Source organism: Salvelinus sp. IW2-2015, unplaced genomic scaffold (assembly GCF_002910315.2).
Source record: "Salvelinus sp. IW2-2015 unplaced genomic scaffold, ASM291031v2 Un_scaffold3820, whole genome shotgun sequence".
Lineage (NCBI taxonomy): Eukaryota > Metazoa > Chordata > Actinopteri > Salmoniformes > Salmonidae > Salvelinus > Salvelinus sp. IW2-2015.
Window position 1 is genome coordinate 35,811 of NW_019945094.1, and position 24,064 is coordinate 59,874.

General features: G+C 43.6%; 1 protein-coding gene across 1 annotated transcript in view; it reads right to left on the reverse strand.

The window, feature by feature from the left end:
* LOC112076539 (probable voltage-dependent N-type calcium channel subunit alpha-1B) overlaps nt 1-20,924 on the reverse strand; it is a gene marked incomplete at its 5' end in the record, with an annotated part of 30,523 nt that extends 9,599 nt beyond the window's left edge. The window contains 3 exons of the mRNA XM_070441365.1: nt 19,852-20,039; nt 20,470-20,622; nt 20,833-20,924. Of these exons, the coding sequence (XP_070297466.1) occupies nt 19,852-20,039; nt 20,470-20,622; nt 20,833-20,924 (433 nt within the window). The remainder of the gene's footprint in view (nt 1-19,851; nt 20,040-20,469; nt 20,623-20,832) is intronic.
* Between the last annotated feature and the right edge of the window lie 3,140 nt (nt 20,925-24,064).

Below are 24,064 nucleotides of genomic sequence, written 5' to 3' on the forward strand. Positions count from 1 at the left end.
TAATATAAGGATTTTGAAATGATGTATACTTCTAGCAATTACATTTACTTTTGATACGTAAGTAGATTTAAAACCAAATACTTTTAGACTTTTACTCAAGTAGTATTTTACTGGGTGACTTTCACTTTTACTTGAGTGATTTTTTATGAAGGTATCTTTACTTTTACTCAAATATGACAATTGGGTAGTTTTTCCACCGCTGCAGACAATCCCACAGGTGAATAAATCAGATGTGGAAGTCCTGGGCTGGCGTGGTTCTGTGGTTGTGAGGTCGATTGGACGTACTGCCAAATTCTCTAAAACGACATTGGAGGAGGCTTATTGTAGAGAAATTAACATTCCATTCTCTGGCAACAGCTCTGGTGAACATTCCTGTATTCACAGCATGCCAATTGTATGCTCCCTCTRAACTTGAGACATCTGTGACATTGTGTTGTCTGACAAAACTGCACATTTTAGAGTGGCCTTTTATTATCCCTWGYGCAAGGTGCACCTATGCAATTATCATGCAATCATGCTGTTTAATCAGCTTCCTGATATTCCACGTCTGACTGGTGGATGGATTATCTTGGCAAAGGAGACATGCTCACAAACAGGGATGTAAACAAATGTGTGCACAATATTTGAGAGAAAAAAGGCTTTTTGTGTCAATGGAAACATATCTGTRATCTTTTATTTCAGCTCATGAAACATGGGACCAACACTTTACATGTTGCTTTTATATGTTTTGTTCAGTACAGCTGCCTGTGAGTAAAAAGTGAGGTCCAACACACCATTTGGTACAAGGTGCAATGGTGGGTGAATGACTTAGCATTAGTAACAAAGCGTAAGCATGCATGATAAACAGAGGCCAAGTCTCTGTAGCACAGAAGAGGCATGTACAATGAATCACCATAATCAATTACAGAGAGAAAAGTGGCAAGCTAGCCTTATGACGAAAATAAAAAACACATTTTCAGTTTTAGCTTCCTCACAAGATTATCCATTATCCATCCGACTGTAGACCTAGGTATTTGTAGGATGACACTTTTTCAATGGATGTGCTTCCATGTGAAAATGCTAACCTTCTCTGGCTGAGAGCGAGCTCTGGTAAAGATAAATAATGATTTTTTTAATGCATTCATGGCTAGTTTAAGACCATATAGGGAGGCCTGTGGTAACTAAAATGCAGCCTGGAGCTCTTAAACAGCCTGAACCAGCCTGGAGCTCTTTAACAGCCTGAACCAGCCTGGAGCTCTATAACAGCCTGAACCAGCCTGGAGCTCTTTAACAGCCTGAACCAGCCCTGAGCTTCTTTAAAACAGCCTTCAAACCAAGCCTGGAGCTCTTTAAAAAAAAACAGGCCTGAACCAGCCTGAGCTCTTTAACAGCGTCTGAACCAGGCCTGGAAAGCCTCTGTATAAAAACAGCCTGGAACCAGCCTGGAAGCTGTTTAACAGCCTGAACCAGCCTGGAGCTCTTTAACAGCCTGAACCAGCCTGGAGCTCTTTAACAGCCTGAACCAGCCTGGAGTTCTCCAACAGCCTAAACCAGCCTGGAGCTCTTTAACAGCCTGAACCAGAGCAGGAACATTTGAATAGATGACTGTATCATCTGCATACAGATGCAACTGGGCTGGTTGCATCCCGTTTCCCAGGTCATGGTTGCATCCCGTTTCCCAGGTCATGGTTGCATCCCGTTTCCCWGGTCATGGTTTCATCCCGTTTCCCAGGTCATTAATAAAAATGGAGAACGACACCGGAGCTACAATGGAACCCTGGGATACAAAGATCTCGAGGAAGCTTGACATGTGATTCTCAGCATAGATACACTGTCAGCAATATAGTTTCTAGACCAATCGACAGCCCCTTCACTAACCAATGATGTCGCTCTTGCTGCTGGTGATTCTCTGATCCACTGCTATGCAGACAACACCATTCTGTATACTTCTGGCCCTTCTTTGGACACTGTGTTAACTAACCTCCAGACGAGCTTCAATGCCATACAACTCTCCTTCCATGGCCTCCAACTGCTCTTAAATGCAAGTARAACTAAATGCATGCTCTTCAACCRATCACTGCCTGCACCTGCCCGCCCGKCYAACATCACTACTCTGGACGGTTCTGACTTAGAATATGTGGACAACTACAAATACCTAGGTGTCTGGTTAGACTGTAAACTCTCCTTCCATAATCATATTAAGCATCTCCAATACAAAATTAAATCTAGAATCGGTTTCCTATTTCGCAACAAAGCATCTTTCACTCACGCTGGCAAACATACCCTCGTATAACTGACTATCCTACCGATCCTTGACTTCGGTGATGTCATTTACAAAATAACCTCCAACACTCTACTCAGCAAATTGGATGCAGTCTACCACAGTGCCATCCGTTTCGTCATCAAAGCCCCATATACTACCCACCACTGCTACCTGTACGCTCTCATTGGCTGGCCCTCGCTTCATATTCGTCGCCAAACCCATCTATTTGGCGACGATAAGTCTTTGCTAGGTAAAGCCCCGCCTCATCTCAGCTCACTAGTCACCATAGCAGCACCCACCCGTAGCACGCGCTCCAGCAGGTATATTTCACTGGTCATCCCCAAAGCCAAAGCCAATTCCTCCTTTCCTTCCAGTTCTCTGCTGCCAATGACTGGAACGAATTGCAAAAATCACAAAAGCTGGAGACTCATATCTCCCTCACTAACTTTAAGCATCAGCTATCAGAGCAGCTTACAGATCATTGCACCTGTACATAGCTCATCTGTAAATAGCCCACCCAACTACCTCATCCCCATATTGTTATTTGTGTTTTGCTCCTTCGCACCCCAGTATTTCTACTTGTACATTCATCTTCTGCACATTTATCACTCCRGTGTTTATTTGCTAAATTGTAATTATTTCGCCACTACGGCCTATTTATTGCCTTACCTCCCTAATCTTACCTCATTTCCACACACTGTATATAGACTTTTCTATTGTGTTATTGACTGTAGGTTTGTTTATTCCATGTGTAACTCCGTGTTGTTGTTTGTGTCGGAGCGCTTTGCTTTATCTTGGCCAGGTCGCAGTTGTAAATGAGAACTTGTTCTCAACTGGCCTACCTGGTTAAATAAAGGTTAAATAAAAATAAATAAATAAACAAGCCCTTAACAACAATGCAGTTCAAGAAAAAGAGTTAAGAAAATATTAACTAAATAAATAATAACAAAAATAAAAACAATAAAATAACATAACAATAACGAGGCTATATGCAGGAGGTACCGGTACCGAGTCAATGTGCGGGGGTACAGGTTAGTCGAGGTCATTTGTAGGTAGGTGTAAAGTGACTCTGCATAGATAATAAACAGCGAGTAGCAGCAGTGTACAAAACAAAGGGGGGTCAATGTAAATAGTCTGGGTGGCCATTTTGATTAATTGTTCAGCAGTTTTATGGCTTGGAGGTAGAAGCTGTTAATTAGCCTTTTGGACCTACACTTGAAGCTCCGGTACCGCTCGCCGTGTGGTGGCAGAGAAAACAGTCTATGACTAGGGTGACTGGAATCTTTGACAATTTTTAGGTACTTCCTCTGACATCGCCTAGTATATAGGTCCTGGATGGCAGGAAGCTTGACCCCAGTGATGTACTGGGTGATACGCACTACCCTCTGTAGCGCCTTACGGTCAGAAGCCAAGCAGTTACCATACCTGAAGGGGAAAAGGTGTTGTCGTGCCCTCTTCACGACTGTCTTCGTGTGCTTGGACCATGTTAGTTTCTTGGTGATGTGGACGCCAAGGAACTTGAAACTCTCGACCCGCTCCACTACAGCCCCGTCGATGTTAATGGGGCCCTCCTTTCCTGTAGTCCACAATCAGCTCCTTTGTCTTGCTCACTTTGAGAGAGAGGTTGTTGTCCTGGCACCACACTGCCAGGTCTCTGACCTCCTCCCTAAAGACTGTCTGGTGTTGTAGGTGATCAAGCCTACCGACAGTTCATGGTCAACTGAATCAAACACCTTTGATGAATCAATGTTACTGAGTCTGGCTATCAACAGCTAGTGGTCAACTGAATCAAACACCTTTGATGAATCAATGTTACTGAGTCTGGCCAGCAACAGCTAGTGGTCAACTGAATAAAACACCTTTGATGAGTCAATGTTACTGAGTCTGGCTAGCAACAGCTAGTGGTCAACTGAATAAAACACCTTATGAGTCAATGTTACTGAGTCTGGCTATCAACAGCTAGTGGTCAACTGAATCAAACACATTGATGAATCAACAAGCAAAGCATTACAGTGTTGTAAAGTGAATTGACGATATCATTGATGATGTCATTTGCTTTAGCTTTAGTTATTGGTGCTGTGCCCTGACCTAAAGTCATACTGAACCCCCCACTCAGGAAGTATTTTTCAAGTAAATACTGCTTTAGCAGAGAGTTCACAAGGGATTCAAAGACGTTGGCATGCATAGGGAGGTTAGAGGGTGATTGAAGTCCTTATCCCTGGGGTTATCATAACCCTGTCATGTCAAACCCTCTGTTTCCATTTCACAGTGTTTATACGCAGCATATTTCACCGGTTTGTGACAGACAGTGACACAGAGAGTGTGGTTGCTTGGCAACCTGTACTGTAACTGAATGACAGACTGTCTGGCTGAGGACAAAAAAAGTGCATCCCAAAAGCCCACCATATTCCCTTGTATAATCCACTACTTTGACCAGGACCCTATGGGCTGAGCTATGGTCCATAGTCAAAAGTAGTGCACTACATAGGGAATAGGGTGCCATAGGGCCCTGGTCAAAAGTAGTGCACTACATAGGGAATAGGGTGCCATTTGGGACGCAAGGGAATAGTTTTGTGACACAATCCCGGCTCTTTCCCACAGAACGCTGACGTTCTAAGATTCCCACAAAGGAACCAATCACTTTGATCTGTGGAGCTTCAAAAAGTTTTATTTAACATAACAAGCATGAAGAATGAATGAAGCTAGGAAATCAGTCTGGTATGAGATATGAATACGGTCCTGTAACGTTTAGGCACGATACTGCAGCAACTGTCACGTTCTGACCATAGTTCTTTTGTATTTTCTTTGTTTTAGTGTTGGTCAGGACGTGAGTTGGGTGGGTATGATCTATGTTTTCTGTTTCTATGTGGGGTTTCTCGTTTGGCCTGATATGGTTCTCAATCAGAGGCAGGTGTTAGTCTTTGTCTCTGATTGGGAACCATATTAAGGTAGCCTGTTTTCTGTTGTGTTTTGTGGGTGGTTGTCTTTGTGTGTCTGCACCAGATAGAACAGTTTCGGTTTTCACTTTTGTTGTTTTTGTATTTGAAGTGTTCTGTTTTTTGATTATTATTAAATTAAGATGAACTGCGCTTTGGTCCTCTCCTTCCACGGACGAAAGCCGTTACAGCTAAAGTTGATGACATTGTTTACAACAGCGCTAGTGTATTACCACACGCTCATAGTGGATCGTTGCCATTAGAGTTTATGCTAGGCGGTCAACCACTAACCGCGTATGTGTGAATCATGTAACGCTTCTAGATAAACAAGCATCAACTCAACTTGTCTGAACATGACGTTATTTCTCATACTCATTCATATGGGATATAACAGGTCCAGCTACGAACCCAAGTACTACCGTTTAGCATTAAACGTAAGACTTTATACAGCAGATCCCGAATGATGTTCTATGTACAGCTGAAGTCAGAAGTTTACATACACTTAGGTTGGAGTCATTAAAAACTTGTTTTTCAAACCACTCCACAAATGTCTTGTTAACAAAATTATAGTTTTGGCAAGTCGGTTAGGACATCTACTTTATGCATGACACAAGTTATTTTCCCAAAATTGTTTACAGACAGATTATTTCACTTATAATTCACTGTATCACAATTCCAGTGGGTCAGAAGTTTACATACACTAAGTTGACTGGGCCTTTAAACAGCTTGGAAAATTCCAGAAAATTATGTCATGGCTTTAGAAGCTTCTGATAGGCTAATTGACATCATTTTTAGTCAATTGGAGGTGTACCTGTGGATGTATTTCAAGGCCTACTTCAAACTCAGTGCCTCTGCTTGACATCATGGGAAATCTAAAGAAATCAGCAAAGACCTCAGAAAAAAATTGTAGACCTCCACAAGTCTGGTTCATCCTTGGGAGCAATTTCCAAAACACCTGAAGGTACCACGTTCATCTGTACAACAATAGTACGCAAGTATAACACCATGGGATCACACAGCCGTCATACCGCGTCAGAAGGAGACGCTCTTCTCCTAGAGAAGAAATCTTTGGTGCGAAAAGTGCAAATCAATCCCAGAACAACAGCAAAGGACCTTGTGAAGAATGCTGGAGGAACAGGTACAAAAGTATCTATATCACAGTAAAACAAGTACTATATCGACATAACCTGAAAGGCCGCTCAGCAAGGAAGGAGCCACTGCTCCAGAACAGCCATAAAAAACCAGACTACGGTTTGCAACTGCACATGGGGACAAAGATCGTACTTTTTGGAGAAATGTCCTCTGGTCTGATGAAACAAAAATGAACATTTTGGCCATAGCGACCATCGTTACGTTAGGAGGAAAGGGGGAGGCTTGCAAGCCGAAGAACACCATCCCAACCGTGAAGCACGGGGTGGCAGCATCATGTTGTGGGGGTGCTTTGCTGGCAGGAGGGTCTGGTGTACTTCACAAATAGATGATCATGAGGATGGACAATTATGTGGATATATGGAAGCAACATCTTCAAGACATCAGTCAGAAGTTAAAGCTTGGTCGCAAATGGGTCTTCAAATGGACAATGACCCAAGCTACTTCCAAAGTGTGGCAAAATGGCTTTAAGGACAACAAAGTCAGGTATTGGAGTGGCCATCACAAAGCCCTGTCCTAATCCGCCATAGAAAATGTGTGGCTGAACTGAAAAAGTGTGTGCGAGCAAGGAGGCTAACAAACTTACTCGTTACACAGCTCTGATCAGGAGGAATGGGACAAAATTCACCCAACTTATTGTGGGAAGCTTGTGGAAGGCTACCCAAAACATTTGACCCGAGTTAAACAATTTAAAGGCAAAGCTACCAAATACTAATTGAGTGTATGTAAACATCTGACCCACTGGGAATGGGATGAAAGAAATAAAAGCTGAAATAAACTATTCTCTCYACTATTATTCTGACATTTCACATTCTTAAAATAAAGTGGTGATCCTAACTGACCTAAGACAGGGAATTTTTACAAGGATTAAATGTCAGGAATTGTGAAAAACTGAGTTTAAATGTMTTTGACTAAGGTGTATGTAAACTTCCGACTTCAACTGTATATATATACTGTATATAGACAAAGAAGAAGGGAATTTTTACTAGGATTAAATGTCAGGAATTGTGAGAAAAAAATCTGAGGATATAACATTTGCAACCAGGAAGACTTATTTTCAGAAAAAACGTCAATGTTTTCTTCATCACTACTCAAGAAAAATGTTGCTTTCTGTTGCATTTTTCTCAAACAAGGTTACTCTCAAATCATCATCTGAAGTACAGTAAAATAAACAGTGCCTCCCTTAAATCACACACTGTACATAGCCACTCGTCTTCATCTATGCTATTGAACATACCTACTTCTATTTCCAGAGACCGTATCCCGGTTCTTAGCTGGGCACACAAGGATCTTTTGGCTTCCTGTCAGGTGACTTGGGGTTCTGGATCATAGCTATTTTTGATCTGGTTTTTGTGTTTGTGGTTTATTATTATTATTTTTATGACAATTTTTCTTGTGTTTTACTACTTTTCATGACTTATTGTCTATTTTGTAAACATACGTAATGCAGAGTTTAGGAGAGCTTTCAAGTAAGTATTTCACTGTACTGTTTACACCTGTATCCTGTGCACATGACCAATACACTTGGATTAGGGTTTTAAATCTACTGGGAGGGCTACAGTACAGTAGGCTACAGCTGTCCTGTAACAAGCACTGTCCCTGTCTCAGTCCAACCCCTATCTCAGCCCTCAGCAAAATGCTTCCAGGAAAGCCCCAAGCAGAAGACAGAAAGACAGGAAAGTCTGAGCTGAGGCAGGCTGAGGGTGTACACCATGCTTGCCTCGAGTGTCGAGCAGGGGCGGACTCGGTTTCCAGCAGCCAGCAGCCAGCAGATGAACATCATTCTCAGTCAAGACGAACAGGGTGAGAGAGTTCTTACTGTGCTCCTTCCAAGAGACACACACACACACACACACACACACACACACACACACACATAAATGTTGTAAGGAAAGTGATTTAGAAAGGGAACCAGACCTAACATTTTTCAACACATACTCGACTTCTTCTCTTCCCGCCTCATGGACTCTGTAGTTCTCACAGCCACTTGTTTTCTTCCCCTGTACTTGATAGCAGTAACTGTACAGTATGTATTGAGGTTGATCTCATCTTTGTCCTCCCTTAGTTTGAAGTTGAAATGAGAGAAAGGCAACTAGCTCTGTGGGGAGAGGAGACCTTTGAGAGAGGAAGATGAGGAAGCAATAGAGGGATGAAGGGTGCAGAGTTACAGCAAACCAAGGCCTGGGAACAGGCTGTGAAGCCACACCAAGCCTGGCAACATTAGAGGCCTTTGAGGCAACATTAGAGATATTTGAGGCAACATTAGAGATATTTGAGGCAACATTAGAGGCCTTTGAAGAAACATTAGAAGTCTTTGAGGTAACATTAGAGGCCTTTGAGGATACATTAGAAGTCTTTGAGGTAACATTAGAGGCCTTTGAGGATACATTAGAAGTCTTTGAGGTAACATTAGAGGCCTTTGAGGATACATTGGAAGTCTTTGAGGCAACATTAGAGGCCGATAAGGCTACATAGGCATTTGAGGCAACATTAGAGGCCTTTGAGGCAACATTAGAGGCCTTTGAGGCAACATTAGAGGCAACATTAGAGGCCTTTAAGGCTACATAGGCATTTGAGGCWACATTAGAGGCCTTTGAGGCAACATTAGAGGCCTTTAAGGCTACATAGGCATTTGAGGCACTATACTGTCACATCATCATTGCAATTGACTCTGAATGGAGAACCAAGTTCAAAACCAAAAGGCAAAGTCCATATTGGAGAAACCCAGATGGGTTTCCATCTACCACACATCAGTCTGATCACCTGATGAATGTCCTAGCCTCAAACCCCAATGACTATCTGAGTCGTTACAACGTCACCGTCCACCACAAACAGAACAGCAGAGTGTCACTCACCCAGGTTGTGCTCAGTGAACAACAGCAGGTTAAAGGTCGTGTTGCAGCTCCCTAGAATAGAAAAGACGAGAAAAGACCTAGCCTCAGATCCTCTACAGTGATGTGGATAGCAGATGTGGATAGCACTGGCCTCTCCCTCCTCTGACACCCCCTGGTACTCACGCAGATCCCCCACACTGGTCCACTCAGGATGGTTAGCCCCTCTCCCCGCTCTGCCCTGTCTGGCTCTGGCCTGGTAGTATGTCTGTATGTTCTTTCTCCATGGATGAGACCGATGAAGACGTGGCCCATGCAACCTCTCTGCCTCTGTATCTAAAGCCATGTTTTCCCAATCCCAGAAAATAATGGATGAATACAGCAGACTTGTGATCTGATGCTTCCAAAATGGATGGATCTTATTTCACCAGCGTTTCTCATCCGAGTCTGCTATGCCTTCCCTGCCAGTCAAATCCCAATCCATCGGCTTTCTTAAAACCCTCAGTCTCAGACCATAAGGCTAGTCATATTGGCAAATATCATGTCAATTCTTCATTCTTTCCATCCGATAAGCCAATCACTCTGAAACTGCAGTGATGTCTGCCATGCCAATCCCCAGAAACTGTGCAGTCATACGATCTAAAGTCGAAAAGGCCTCAGACAGGTCGAACACCAACCACTATACATATCGGCAAACGTTCTTCGTTCTTCACTGTGGTAAAATCTCTTCCCCACATCTACCGGCGCCATGTCACGAGTCTGCCAAAGCGAGACTATTGGTAAACATCTCCTACAGTGTTCAGGTTCATCCTGCGTGTCTCAGGAAAGGAGAAAACATCCACGCCACACCTCTGGAGAAACTACAGTGTGCTCCTGCTCTAACCCTATGATGGGTTCTGGAGGCTTGGCACGCCATGCTACTGTGCCTCTGGAGAAACTGCAGTGTGCCCCGCTCTAACCCTATTGATAGGTCTGGAGGCTTGGCACGCCATTGCTACTGTGTCCTCTGGAGAAACTGCAGTGTGCCCTGCTCTAACCCTATGATGGGTTCTGGAGGCTTGGCACCGCCATCTACTGTGTCCTCTGGAGGAACTGCAGAGTGATCCTGCTCTAACCCTATGATGGGTTCTGGAGGCTTGGCACGCCATGCTACTGTTGTCCTCTGGAGAAAACGCAGTGTGCCCTGCTCTAACCCTTGATGGGTTCTGGAGCTTGGCACGCCATGCTACTGTGTCCTCTGGAGTCTGTGTTGCTTGCATGCAGAGTAGTATTAACCACGGCGCTGCTCTGGGTCGGGTGCAAGATTCAAAATGAATAACATGGGTCTCAAAGGCACCCTATTCTTACTGATAGTACCACTACCAGACCTATTGGCCCTGGTCAAATGTAGTGCACTATAAAAGGAATAGGGCACCATTTTGGCAGCAACCTTTTAAGGCCTTTCATTTGAAAGGCAGGGCTCTTGTTCAGATGCGCGTCTCTGCTTTGAAAGGGATCAAACAGTGACACGACGACTGGAGGAAAGGAATCTAATCAATAACTAGGCTTTTGACAATATCAACAGGACACGTGTTTTGGGTGAACAAAGCAACGTCCAAAATCACCACGCTTACATGGAGTGGAAATACAATTGGTGGTGTGTGTGTGGTGTGTTATGTGTGTGTGTTATGTGTGTGGTGTGTTGTTTATGTGTGTGTGTGTGTTTATTGTGGTGTGTGTGTTGATGTGTGTGTGTGTTTATGTGTGTGTTTATGTGTATGTGTTTATGTGGTGTGTTTATGTGTGTGTGTGTGTCTGGGTCTCCTCTGTGTGTGTATGTGTGTGTGTGTGTGGTGTGTGTGTGTGTTTGTGTATGTGTGTGTGTGTGTGTGTTTGTGGTGTGTGTGTGGTGTGTGTGATGTGTGTGTGTGGTGTGTGTGTGTGTGTGTGTGTGGGGTGTGTGTTAGCGTGACTGTGTATAATCCCTATATATTCTGTTCAGTGTCTCCCACCTTTGGAGGGCCTGTTGAGGCCCAGTGTTTTAAAGCAGGTTTGTACCCAGGCCAGAGGATGCGCGAGCACACACACACACACACAAACACACACACACACACACACACACACACACACACACACACACACACACACAACACACACACACACACACACACACACACACACACAGGGCCAGCGAGTGGATGCATGGCTCACACCACCCCTATGGCACAGATGGCACTCCTTTCATGCCACAGGCCCCGTCCTGTTCTCAGAACGTGTGGAAGTCAGACGGAGTGAAGGAGAGAAGGTCATGCTCATCACCACTACCTAAAATTATGGGATTACAAGAAGAAGAAAAATTCCCACCTTTTCTTTGCTCTATTGAGGATGTTTCTCAAGAATGACTCAGACCGTCAGTTATTCGTGTGATTTTAAGAGCCTACCGTGAGAAAGGGGAAATTGAGCCCAAAGAAAGTATCTGAAAAAACAGCTTCTATCTCAAGGGCCATCAGATGTTACAACAGCCACACTACATTAGTGGCTGGCTGCCAACGATACTGTCTCAACTCCAGCTCACTTTTTGATAATGGAAAATTCGGGGGGAATTGATCACAAAAATGTATCCACTAAGCCACTTTAAACAATGCCACTTAATAGAACGTATATGTATATACTGTACTCTATATTCATCTACTGCATCTGTGTCCATCATTTATGGTAATACATGTATCACTAGCCACTTTAATGGCCGTCAGACCGAGGCTCTGCATCTGTCCTCGGGTGCTACTAGACCTTGTTATACCATTCGATCACCACATTCTTTGGAGAGAATGGAAACCCAAATTTGGTCTACACGGAAAGTTCTGGCGCCTTGGTTTAGATCTTAATCTGTCGGAAAAAATATCAGTTTGTCTCTGTGACATGGGTTTGTCCTCTGACAAATCATCTGTACATTTCGTTTTTCCTCAAGGTTTCTGTTTTAGGCACCACTATTGTTTCACTATATATTTACGTCTTGGGGATGTCAGTTCGAAAACACAGATGTTAACTTTTCACTGCCTATGGGGATGAACACACAGCGTACCATTTCAATGAAAACATGTGTGAAGGGCAAAAATTGCGCTCGCTAGGAAGCCTGGTGTTTCAGGACATAAAGGAAGTGGATGGCTGAAAACGTCTACTTTTAAACTCGGACAAAACAGAGATGCTTGTTCTAGGTCCCAAGAAACAAAGAGTATTCTTGTTGAAATCTGACAATTAATCTTGATGGTTTGTAAAGTCGTCTCAAATAAAACTGTGAAAGACCTCGGCGTTACTCTGGACCCTGATCTCTCTTTTGACGAAACAATACAAGACATGTTTCAAGACAGCTTTTTCATCTACTAACATTGGCAAAAAAATTCTGTCCAAAAATTGAGAAAAAATGTATCCATGCTGGTTGTTACTTCTAGGTTAGGACTCGCAATGCTCTACCTTTCCGGCTACCCGGATAAAGCACTAAATTAAACTTCAGTAGTGCTAAATTACGGCTGCTAGAATCCTGGACTAGAACACAACAAAAATGTATCATTTTACTCCAGTGCTAGCCTCTCTACACTGCTTCCTGCTTAAGGGAAGGGCTATTTTCAAGGTTTTACTGTTAACCTACAAAGCATACATGGGCGTTGCTCCTACCTATCTATCCGAATTTGCGGCCTGCCATACACCTACACGACGCCTACGGTCAACAAGAACGCAAGCCTCCTAAATGTCCCTAGAAAATTCAAGCAAAAAACAGCTGGAGGCAGGGCTTTCTCATAGATCTCCATTTTTATGGAGATGGTCTGCCTACCCATGTGGAGAGGACGCAGTACTCGGTTGTGTCAACCTTTAAGTCTTTATGAAGAACTCATCTCTTCAGTAGGTCCTATGATTGAGTGTGTAGTCTGGCCCAGGAGTTGAGGGTGAACGGAAAGGCTCTGGAGCAACGAACCGCCCTGCTGGTCTCTGCCTGGGCCGGTCCCCTCTTCTCCACTGGGATTCTCTGCCTCCAACCCATTACAGGGGCTGAGTCACTGGCTTTACTGATGCTCTTTCATGCCGTCCCTAGGAGGGGGCCGTCACTTGAGTGTGGTTAGACACTGACGTGATCCTTCCTGTCTGGGTTGGCGCCCCCCCTTGGGTTTGGCCCGTGGGGAGATCTTTTGGGCAATACTCGGCCTTGTCTCTAGATGTAGGTTGGTGGTTGAAGATATCCCTACTAGTGGTTGGGGGCTGTACTTTGGATAAGTGGCGTGGGGTTATATCGCTTCCTGTTTGGCCCTGTCCGGGGGTATCATCGGATTGGGGCCACAGTGTCTCCTGACCCCCTCTGTCTCAGCCGCCAAGTATTTAGGCTGCAGGTAGGTTTATGTGTCGGGGGCTAGGGTCAAGTTTGTTATATCTGGAGTACTTCTCCTGTCTTATCCGGTGTCCTGTGTGAATTTAAGTAAACTCTCTCTAAATCTTCTCTCTCCTTATTTTTCATCTTTCGGTGGACCTGAGCCTAGGACCATGTCCAGTTTCAACTGTTCTGCCTGGGGCTATGGAACCCTGACCTGTTCACCGGACGTGCTACCTGTCCAGACCTGCTGTTTTCAACTCTCTAAGACCGCAGGAGCGGTAGAGATACTCTTAATGATCGGCCTATGAAAAGCCAACTGACATTTACTCCTGAGTATTCTGACTTGTTGCACCCTCGACAACTACTGTGATTATTATTATTTGACCATGCTGGTCATTTATGAACATTTGAACATCTTGGCCATGTTCTGTTATGTAAATCTCCACCCGGCACAGCCAGAAGAGGACTGGCCACCCCTCATAGCCTGGTTCCTCTCTAAGTTTCTTCCTAGGTTCTGTCCTTCTAGGGAGTTTTTCCTAGCCACCGTGCTTTCCTAACCTGCATTGCTTGTGGTAGAGGTATGTGGTAGAGGTGGGGGTGGTGATGTGGTAGAGGTGGTGGTGATGGTGGTTTGTGGTGATGGTGGTAGAGGTGGTGGTGAGGGATGATGATGGTGTGTGATGGAGGTGAGGTGGGGGTGGTGATGATGGTAGAGGTGGTGGTGAAGGTGGTTGTGGTGATGGTGGGTAGTGGTGGTGGTGTGTGGGGTGGTGATGATGGTGGTGATGGAGGTGAGGTGGGGGTGGTGATGATGGTAGAGGTGGTGGTGAAGGTGGTTGTGGTGATGGAGGTAGTGGTGGTGTGGTGGTTGTGGTGATGGTGGTGGTGGTAGTGGTGATGGTTCTAGAGGTGGAGTTGATGGTGCTGATGGTGGGTGGTGGTGATGGTGAGTGATGGTGGTGGTTGATTGGTGGTATGTGTGGTGATGGTGGTGGTGATGGTATGAGTGGAGGTGTGTGGTGTGATGGTGTGGTGATGGTAGTGGTGGTGTGATGGTGTGTGGTGGTGATGGTTGTGGTGGATGGTAGTGGTGATGGGGTGGTGGTGGTGTGATGGTAGTGGTGATGGTGTGTGGTAGTGGTGTGTGGTGGTTAGTGGTGATGGTGGTGATGTGTGGTGATGATGGTGTGGTGGTGAGTGATGGTGGTGGTAGTGGTGGTGGTGGTAGTGGTGGTGGTGATAGTGGTGGTGGGATGGTGGTGGTGTGATGGTGGTGGGGGTGGTGGTTGTGATTGTGGTGATAGTGGTGATAGTGTGGTGGTGGTGGTTTGTGATGGTGGTGGTGATGGTGGTGATCAGTGGTGGTGGTTTGTGAATGGTGGTTGGTGGTGGTGATGGTGGTGGGTGGTGGTAGTGTGATGTGGTTGGTGTTGTGATGGTGGTGATGGTTAGTGGTGGTGGTGTGATGTGGTTGTGATGGTGGTGGTGGTTGTGATGGTGGTGGTGGTTGTGATGTGGTGTGATGGTGGTGTGGTGGTGGTGGTGTGGTTGTGATGGTGGTGGTTGTGAGTGGTGATGGTTAGTGGGGTGGTGGTGGTGGTGGTTGTGATGGTGGTGGTGGTTGTGATGGTGGTGTGGTGGGTGGTGGTTGTGATGGGGTGGTGTGGTGATGGTGGGTGGTGGTAGGTGATGGTGTGGGATGGGGTGGTGTGGTGATTAGCTGGTGGTGGTGGTGATGTGGTGGTTTGTGATGGTGGTGTGGGTGGTGATGGTGGTGGTTGGTGGGATAGATGGTGGTGGTAGTGATGGTGGTGGTGGTCATGAGGAAGGAAGACTTACTTGAAACAAAGCTGAAAGTACTACATACTTATTTAATAACACAAAGTCACTAAATGTAATTCTGTAGGTACAGTTGAAGTCGGAAGTTTACATACACCTTAGCCAAATACATTTAAACTCAGTTTTCATAATTCCTGACATTTAATCCTTAAAAATTCCCTGTCTTAGGTCAGTTAGGATCACCACTTTATTTTAAGAATGTGAAATGTCAGAATAATAGTAGAGAGAATTATTTATTTCAGCTTTTATTTCTTTCATCACATTCCCAGTGGAGTCAGAAGTTTACATACAATACATTTGGACTAACCGTGCGTGTTGTGTTGTGCTCACTTGAAATTTAACTGCCTGTAGCCTCAGGACCTGAAGGAAGGGAATGCATATTCTTGATAGATACCACTTGAAAGGAAACACTTTTGAAGCTTGTGAAAATGTGAAATGAATGTAGGCGAAAATAACACATTAGATCTGGTAAAAAATAATACAAACAAAAAAACATTTGTTTTCTATTTATTTTTTGTCCATCATGCAATGCAAGAGAAAGGACCATACCACTGAGATAGGATTCTCTGTGTAATGTAGATGTTGTCCACAAGATGGCAGCAGCTGGTTTGCAAAGTTTCAGACTGATCCAGTGAAGAATTATATCACTACACAATATGTTTATAAAAGTCTCCAGGTGTTTGCCCAAATGGCCGAATTGGTCAATTTATACATTTTCAAATACATAACTATAGAGAAACATGCAAATTGCTATTGGTAATAAAAGATTTAAGTTACACACTCCCAGGAATATCATACATGATGGATCAATAGCATCCGCTGACAGAAAAATACACCAACCTCACACATCTAGTATGGCCGGGCGGGGGGTGTGGCGCCAGAGACAGCAGTGGGGTCAAACTGTGGAACACCAGTTCCTACATTTCAATATAAAAATTAATTTTATCAAACAAAACTATGCTACATTTTATCTCTGGGACCCTCAGGATGACAAATCCGAGCCAGATTACTGAATGTAAGTACATTATTTACCTTCAGAGGTGAATGTATCAAACCAGTTGCCGTGATCAAAGTGTTATGTTGTTGTGTACTCTCMTCAAACAATAGCTTTAATAGCTACTGTAAATCGGACACTGCAGTTAGATTAWCAAGAATTTAAGCTTTCTACCCATATAAGACATGTCTATGTCCCGGAAAATTGGATGTTGTTTACCACGTCATTCTAGTCACATWGTCGCATATTGAGCAATAAATGTCCCTGGTTTAGAGGGACACCAAATCCCGTAGAGGTTTAAACCCAGAATTGGGACCACACACCCACTCCACTGTATATCAGGCTAGTGATTGCTTTACAATGCTTGCAGGTAGCCACTGATTCCTTCAAAACCACTCATTGTTGAATTTGCGATTTCCAACTTGTTGTGTAATGTTTATGACCAATGGTCGATGAGCACCGATACGTTTTATCGAAACATTTTCTTCAATATTTCTCTCCATATGACCAAGGATTAAAAAAGGATTTGCCAGTAGATTGTCAACATAATTCATGATGATGACAGCTAGCGAAGATTTTGAAAGTATGATAATGAGTTCAATCAAAAGCTACTGTAGATAAAACGTGATTTGACATCATTTTATCTGTGGCCAAAGACCTTGAGTCCTTTTGGATATGCACTTCTAATGTAACTCTATGGCAGCACAAAAGGGCTTGAATGTCCGAGCTCTACCCTTAGATTTGGCAGTGACGTAGTGTCCCCATTAGTGACAGTACACTAAGCGAATAACGGCGCAACTAGAGAACATTACCTACCCCAAAGCTCTGTATTTTCCGTTGGCTGCCCCATCACCACAGAAAGCACTGAGCTAGGCTGAAACACCTGCATGCTGGAGCTGCCTTACTCAAGAAAACAATAAAAGAGAACTTGTTTGTATGGAGGCTTTATTAACAATTTGTTTTTTTGTTTTTTTGGGGGGGGGCAAAAAATGTTAGGATCAAAACAGTTGGTTTAACTGGTGTTAACCTCAGTAGAACCAACACTCAGATATAACACTGGTGTTAACCCCACTAGAATCAACACTCAGATATAACACTGGTGTTAACCCCACTAGATTCAACACTCANTTACATAATTTAATAAAATATATAACATAAAATAATATTAAACATATGTAACAAAAATATATAGACATAAAATATAACATATATAACAAAATAATATAACATAATATAACATATTTAAATAAATATAAACATAAATATTGTAACATAAATTACATAAATATATCAAATATATAGCATAAATATATAAACATATTAACATACATATATAACATATATACATAAATATGTAACATAAATTACATAAATATAACAACATAATATATAACATATTAACATAAATATATAGCATAAATATATAACAATATATAACATAAATAATATAACCTCAATATATAACATAAATATATAACATAAAATATGTAACATATATAACATAAATATATTACATATATAACATAAATATGTAACATAGGGTTCCAAGTATGTTTTGTGTGTAGTTCTATATGATGATAATGTACCTGCTTTACAAATCCACTCCAGGTATCCAATGAGCTCTCTCTCTATCTGCTGCTGTCTCCTCAGCTTCAGGAAACTCACTCCTGTTCTCCACTCGCTCTCTCTCTTTGGCAAACTCCCTGTGGTAGACACACACACACACATTAACACACACATATCAAATGAAACACACATATAGATGTATACAATGACATATACACAGACATATTGTATACACACACACGCACACGAAACACACACACATGTCCCACACACGCACGTCGCCCACACACACAACACATGCTTGCACACACACGCACACACTTACCCAGACAGTAACCCAGGACCAGGTTCAACATGAAAGAAAGAGCCGTAGTGAAGAGGAATGAAGTACATCCAGTTCCACGCGCTCCCTGAGCATCGTTGCTCTGAGAAACACACACACACACACATTTTGATCTAGTAATTCATCTTTCCTTGTTGACTAGAGAGGATACTAGAGTGATTTTTAAAGCAAAAAATAGGACCTTTTCATGAACTGGGACGGGGTCACCACAATCGAGGGATTAGGACATCGTTTCATACAGTATATTGTCCAGAGATCTGCCATTTAAACAGTTCAGCTGTCTTCCTCTCTCTTTTTCCCTCACCCTTTCTCTCCTCTCTCAACCCTCCATTTCCCTTCTCTCTCCAACCCCCTTTCTTCTCCCTTCTCAACCCTCCATTTCCCTTCTCTCTCCAACCCCCTTTCTCTCCCTCTCTCAACCCTCCATTTCCCTTCTCTCTCCAACCCCCCTTTCTCTCCCTCTCTCTAAACCCTCCCCATCTTGCTGTATTTCCCCCCAACAGAGTCCATCACAGAATGTAACACTCTTTCCACCCTCCCCTCCCTCCCTCCCTCCCTCCCTCCCTCCCTCCCTCCCTCCCTTCCCTCCCTCCCTCCCTCCCTCCCTCCCTTCCCCTCCCCCCCCTCCCTCCCTTTGTCTGTGGGCGTGGCTGCTGTTGCTGTGTCCTGTACTGAATGTACTGCAGCCTTTTTAGCCATTAAACTTTCAGCACTTTCTTCCTCAGCAGCTGCAAGAATAACTCTGACTGAACAGCCCTGTTAAATATAGAGCAGCACCGCCACCGAGTGGGACTGATGGAGGAGAGAGAAGCAGGGAAGCGGGTGGGGGAAAGGGGGGTGAAGAGGAAGGGAGAAAGGGAGAAAGGGGGAGTAATTACAGTGAGTAATTGGGTGTGGTGAGGTGGGGGGAGTAGGAAGAAGCGAAGAGGAATGGAGATGGAGAGACAGATTAAGGAAGCAGAGAGAGCGAGGAAAGAGAGAGGTGTGGGAAAGAGAAGAGGGGGAAGAGAGGGAAGGGGGTATATTGAATATGGGCCCATAGAGACTGCTGTGGATGGGACTACACTCACATTCCCCCACTACCCTCATCCACCTCTCCGTCACCATAGCAACCATTGCCACTGGCAGCAGGGCACTATTCACTGTGTCTTAGGTATGGGCACACAATACAGTATATGAGTAAATGCTATGGGCATATTTGTATAGCAGTGAAACATGTATTGTACGAATTGGTGGGTATTTACCATGTAATTTACTAGTAAATACCATAGAAATCTATTATCCAGGTTGTAGTTGCCCCACAGATTTAAGATCAGCTTATCCTGCCTCAATTCTAACCGAAACCCAAAACGAAACCTGAACCCGATCTCAAACCCCAAACCAATCCTGAATCCAATCCCAAACACAAACACAAAACCAAACCCGATCTCAAGCCACACCTAAACCTAAAACCAAACCCAAACTCCTGATCTTAAACCCAAAACCAAACCCGATCTCAAACCCTAACCCAACTCTACAGTAACTCACATAATAGTCCAGCTCTTTAACCATCAATTAAATACCATAATACCTCTAATACAGAACCACTGTGATGTGAAGTACCGTAACTCACATAGTAGAGCAGGTCAGTCCATCCCTCCATGGTAATACATTGGAAGACTGTGAGCACGGCAAACAGGATGTTGTCAAACTGGGTGATGCCGTAGTTAGGCCCCAGCCAATACTTTCGACACGTGGTCCCGTTTGGACATAGTCTCGACGGGGCTTCGGTCCCACACGGAAACTCCTCGCGAATCTCATCTACAGGGGTACAGAGAGTTTGGGGATCAACATATTATTTAAGAGCTAGATCTTCTTTGATTCATATTGAATTGACAGTCTTTTTGTCACTGATTTAACTGGCATTCTGATTGACTAACTGACTGTCATACTGACTGACTGACTGACTGGCGACTGACTGGCTGACTGACTAACTGGTAGAATGACTGGCAATGACTGGTAGAATGACTGGCATACTGCCTGACTGGTATGCTGACTGGCACAAACTGACTGGGTGACTGACTGGCAGACTGACTGACTGACATATTGGCTGACTGTCATACTGACTGACTAACTGATTGACTGACTGACTGACTGGCAGACTGACTATCAGACTGACTGGCATGCTGACTGACTGACTGACTAACTGACTGACTGTCTGACCATCCAACCAACCGACCCACCGATTTACCTGTGTGAATGTCGAAGCAGGTAGTATGGAATTTGCCCATGTAGAACTCCAGGCCGATGATAGCGAACATGAGGATGGCGAAGAATAGCAACAGGCCGATCTGCAGCAGTGGAATCATAGCCTTCATGATGGACTTGAGGACCACCTGGAGGCCTGGGGGAGACAGCGCACATTGTTTAACAGAAACAACAGACAAAGTTAAAAAACTCTGACCTAAATCCCCAAATCCCGATAAAAATGATGTAACTTAATCAGAAGTGTCCTCCCCCTCCCCTCCTCTTATGGTATCAGATGAAATAAGACTATTAGGGAGGTAGCTAGTCGTTCTCTCCGTCCCACACATCCATACGTCCCAAGACTTACTGGGTATCCCAGACACCAGTTTGAGGGGTCTCAGCACACGGACCGCTCTCAGAGTCCGCAAATCGAAGTCCGATCCCACTGTAGACAGGATCCTACAGAGAGAGATGGAGCAGAGAGAGAGAGGAGGTGGAGAGAGGGAGAGAGTGAGACAGAGGGAAGAGGGAAAATAAAGAGAAGGAATAATTATAGTATTTGAATATTTTTTWGGAACATTTGTAGCATCAGCCAATCAATGTGTGTCGGTTGCCGGGGGTTTTAGTGACATCATCTGTTAATCATTTACACTAATCACTTGGATAAGAAGAAGACTTTCAGCGAGTGAATGAATAAGTCAATAATGTGAATGCATGAATGAGCCACGAGTCAATCAAGAGATGGAACAGGGAAGTCGATAGAGAGAGAGAAAGAGAGAAAGAGCAACCAAATCATGAGAAAACAAAAAGATAATTACTGACACATTGGAAGAATTTACAGAAACAGAGAAAACTAGAATGCTATATAAACACTGTAATATATATATATAATATGACATTGAAATGTCTTTATTGCTTTTGGAACTTTTTGTAAGTGTAATGTTTTACAGTTATAATCTTATTGTTTATTTCACTTTTGTTTATTATCTAATTTCACTTTGCTTTGGCAATGTAAACATATGTCTCCCATGCCAATAAAGCCCCTTGAATTGAATTGAATTGAGAGAGAGAGAAAGAGAGAGAGAAAGAGAAAGAAGAGAGAGAGAGAGAGAGAGAAAGAGAGAGAGAAAGAGAGAGAGAGAAGAAAGAGAGAGAGAGAGAAAGAGATAGAGAGAGATCGAAAGAGAGAGAGAGAGAGAGAGAAAGACAGAGAGAGAGATAGAAAGAGAGAGAGAGAGATAGAAAGAGGAAAGAGAGACGAGGAGAGAGAGAGAGAGAGAGAGAGAAAGAGAGAGAGAGAGCGATAAGAGAAAGAGAGCGAGAGAAAGAGAGAGAGAGAGAGAGGAGAGAGCGAAAGTAGAGCGATAGAGAAGATATAGAGAGAGAGAGAAGAGAGATCAGCGAAAGAGAGAGAGCAGAGGAGAGAGTGAGAGAGAGAGTGTGAAGGAGGAACAGAGAGCGAGAGAAAGAGAGCAGAGAAGCGAGAGAGACGAGAGAGATAGAGTGAAGAGAAAGAGGAGCGAGGAGAGAGATTACCTTAGAATGCTAGTTACAGGACAAAATAAAAAACCCTCCAACCAAAAAAGGCCTGTGGTGGTTGATGGTATCCTTAATGAAAGATCAAATATACAGACAACACCAATTCCAATTGGCTAGTACTAAAACTCTTTTAACATCATTCCTTAGCTCTGGCATCTTCCCCAATTTGGAACCAAGGGACTGACACGCCCGAATCCACAAAAAGTTGGCAGACAAATTTGACCCCAATAAACTACCGTGGAATATGCGTCAACAGTAACCTTTGGGAAGATCCTCTGCATTATCATTAACAGCAGACTCGTTACATTTCCTCAATGAAAACCAATGTACTGAGCAAATGTCAAATTGGCTTGTTTACCAAATTACCGTTACAACAGACCATGTATTCACCCTACACACCCTAATTGACAACCAAACAAACCAAACAAAGGCAAAAGTCTTCTCATGCTTTGATTGATTTCAAAAAAGCCTTCGACTCAATTTGGGCATGAGGGTCTGCTTACAAATTGATGGGAAGTGGTGTTGGGGGTAAACATACGGACATTTATAAAATCCATGTACACAAACTAACAAGCTTGTTGCGGCTTAAAATTGGCAAAAAACACACACATTTTCTTCACACAGGGTCGTGGGCGTGAAGACAGGGATGCAGCTTAAGCCCCACCCTCTTCAACATTTATCAACGAATTGGCGCGGCGGCACTAGAACAGTCTGCAGCACCCGTCCTCACCCTACTAGAATCCGAAGTCAAATGGTCTACTGTTTGCCTGATGATCTTGGTTCTTCTGTCACCAACCAAGGAGGCCTACAGCAGCACCTAGAATCTTCTGCCCACAGATTCTGTCAGACCTGGGCCCTGACAGTAAATCTTCAGTAGGACCAACAATTAACTGGTGTCCAACCGAAAGGTCCAGTCAACCAGCGACCACAAATTCCATCTAGACACCGTTGCCCTAGAGCACACAAAAAACATATACAATACCTCGGCCTAAACATCAGCACCCACAGGTACCTTCCACAAAGCGTAAAGATCTGAGAGACAGGCAGAAGGGCCTTCTATGCCATCAAAAGGGAACATAAATTTCAACATACCAATTAGGAATCTGCCTAAAAAATACTTGAATCAGTTCATAGAGCCCATTGCCTCTTATGGTTGTGAGGGTCTGGGGTCCGCTCACCAACCAAGATTTGCACAAAATGGGACAAACGTACCAAATGAGGGAGGGGAAACCTCTGGCATTGCAGGAATCTCAAGAAATATCCTCGTGTACAAACGTTAGGAAAAACGCACCACACAACACACAACAACACCAACACAACAACACCCACCACCCAACACACCACACACCACACCACACCACACCACACACACACACAAGTTAAGAAGGAGCACCCAGCGGACATTACAGATATATTAACAAGGTTTATCTATTCTAACAGCCTGTATAATTGATGCTACATTATTTTACACTTGTATATTTCCATATGCCTTTTACTTTCCTGACTCTGACTATGCTAACATTACATTGCAGTATCATATGATATACATGATATATATACAGTAAATATATAGTGCATTTAGTTCTTTTACCAAACTTGCCCTGGAATACCGTATATTACTGTACATACCCTGAGAATATACTGTTCTCAGCTCAGAGGGTAGGAACCTTTCCACTGACAGGAAGGAGGACACTGGGGAGGGAGGACACTTTCTCACAGTTCAACCGTGTAACTGTGAAACAAGTAAACAGATTAGTGTTTAACAACCAGTTAAAACCACCCTCTCACAGCTAACTGCTTCCCAATGTTCAACCAGAATCGCTAGAGGAGTTGCTGAAATGGCTATTTCGAGGACCTATTTTAGCTTCATGCATTACAATTATATTCCACCCTCTTTGGTTTGGCTAGATAACCAGGAGGAATACTCTTCGGTGGTATGCCATTTTCTAAAGAAAAGGATGAGGCGAGATACTGTAGAGAGGAAGAGATAGAAATAATAGGTGATTCTAGTTTTCTGTCAATGTTCTACCTTTCCATGGTTCCGAGCACAGCTCCTACAG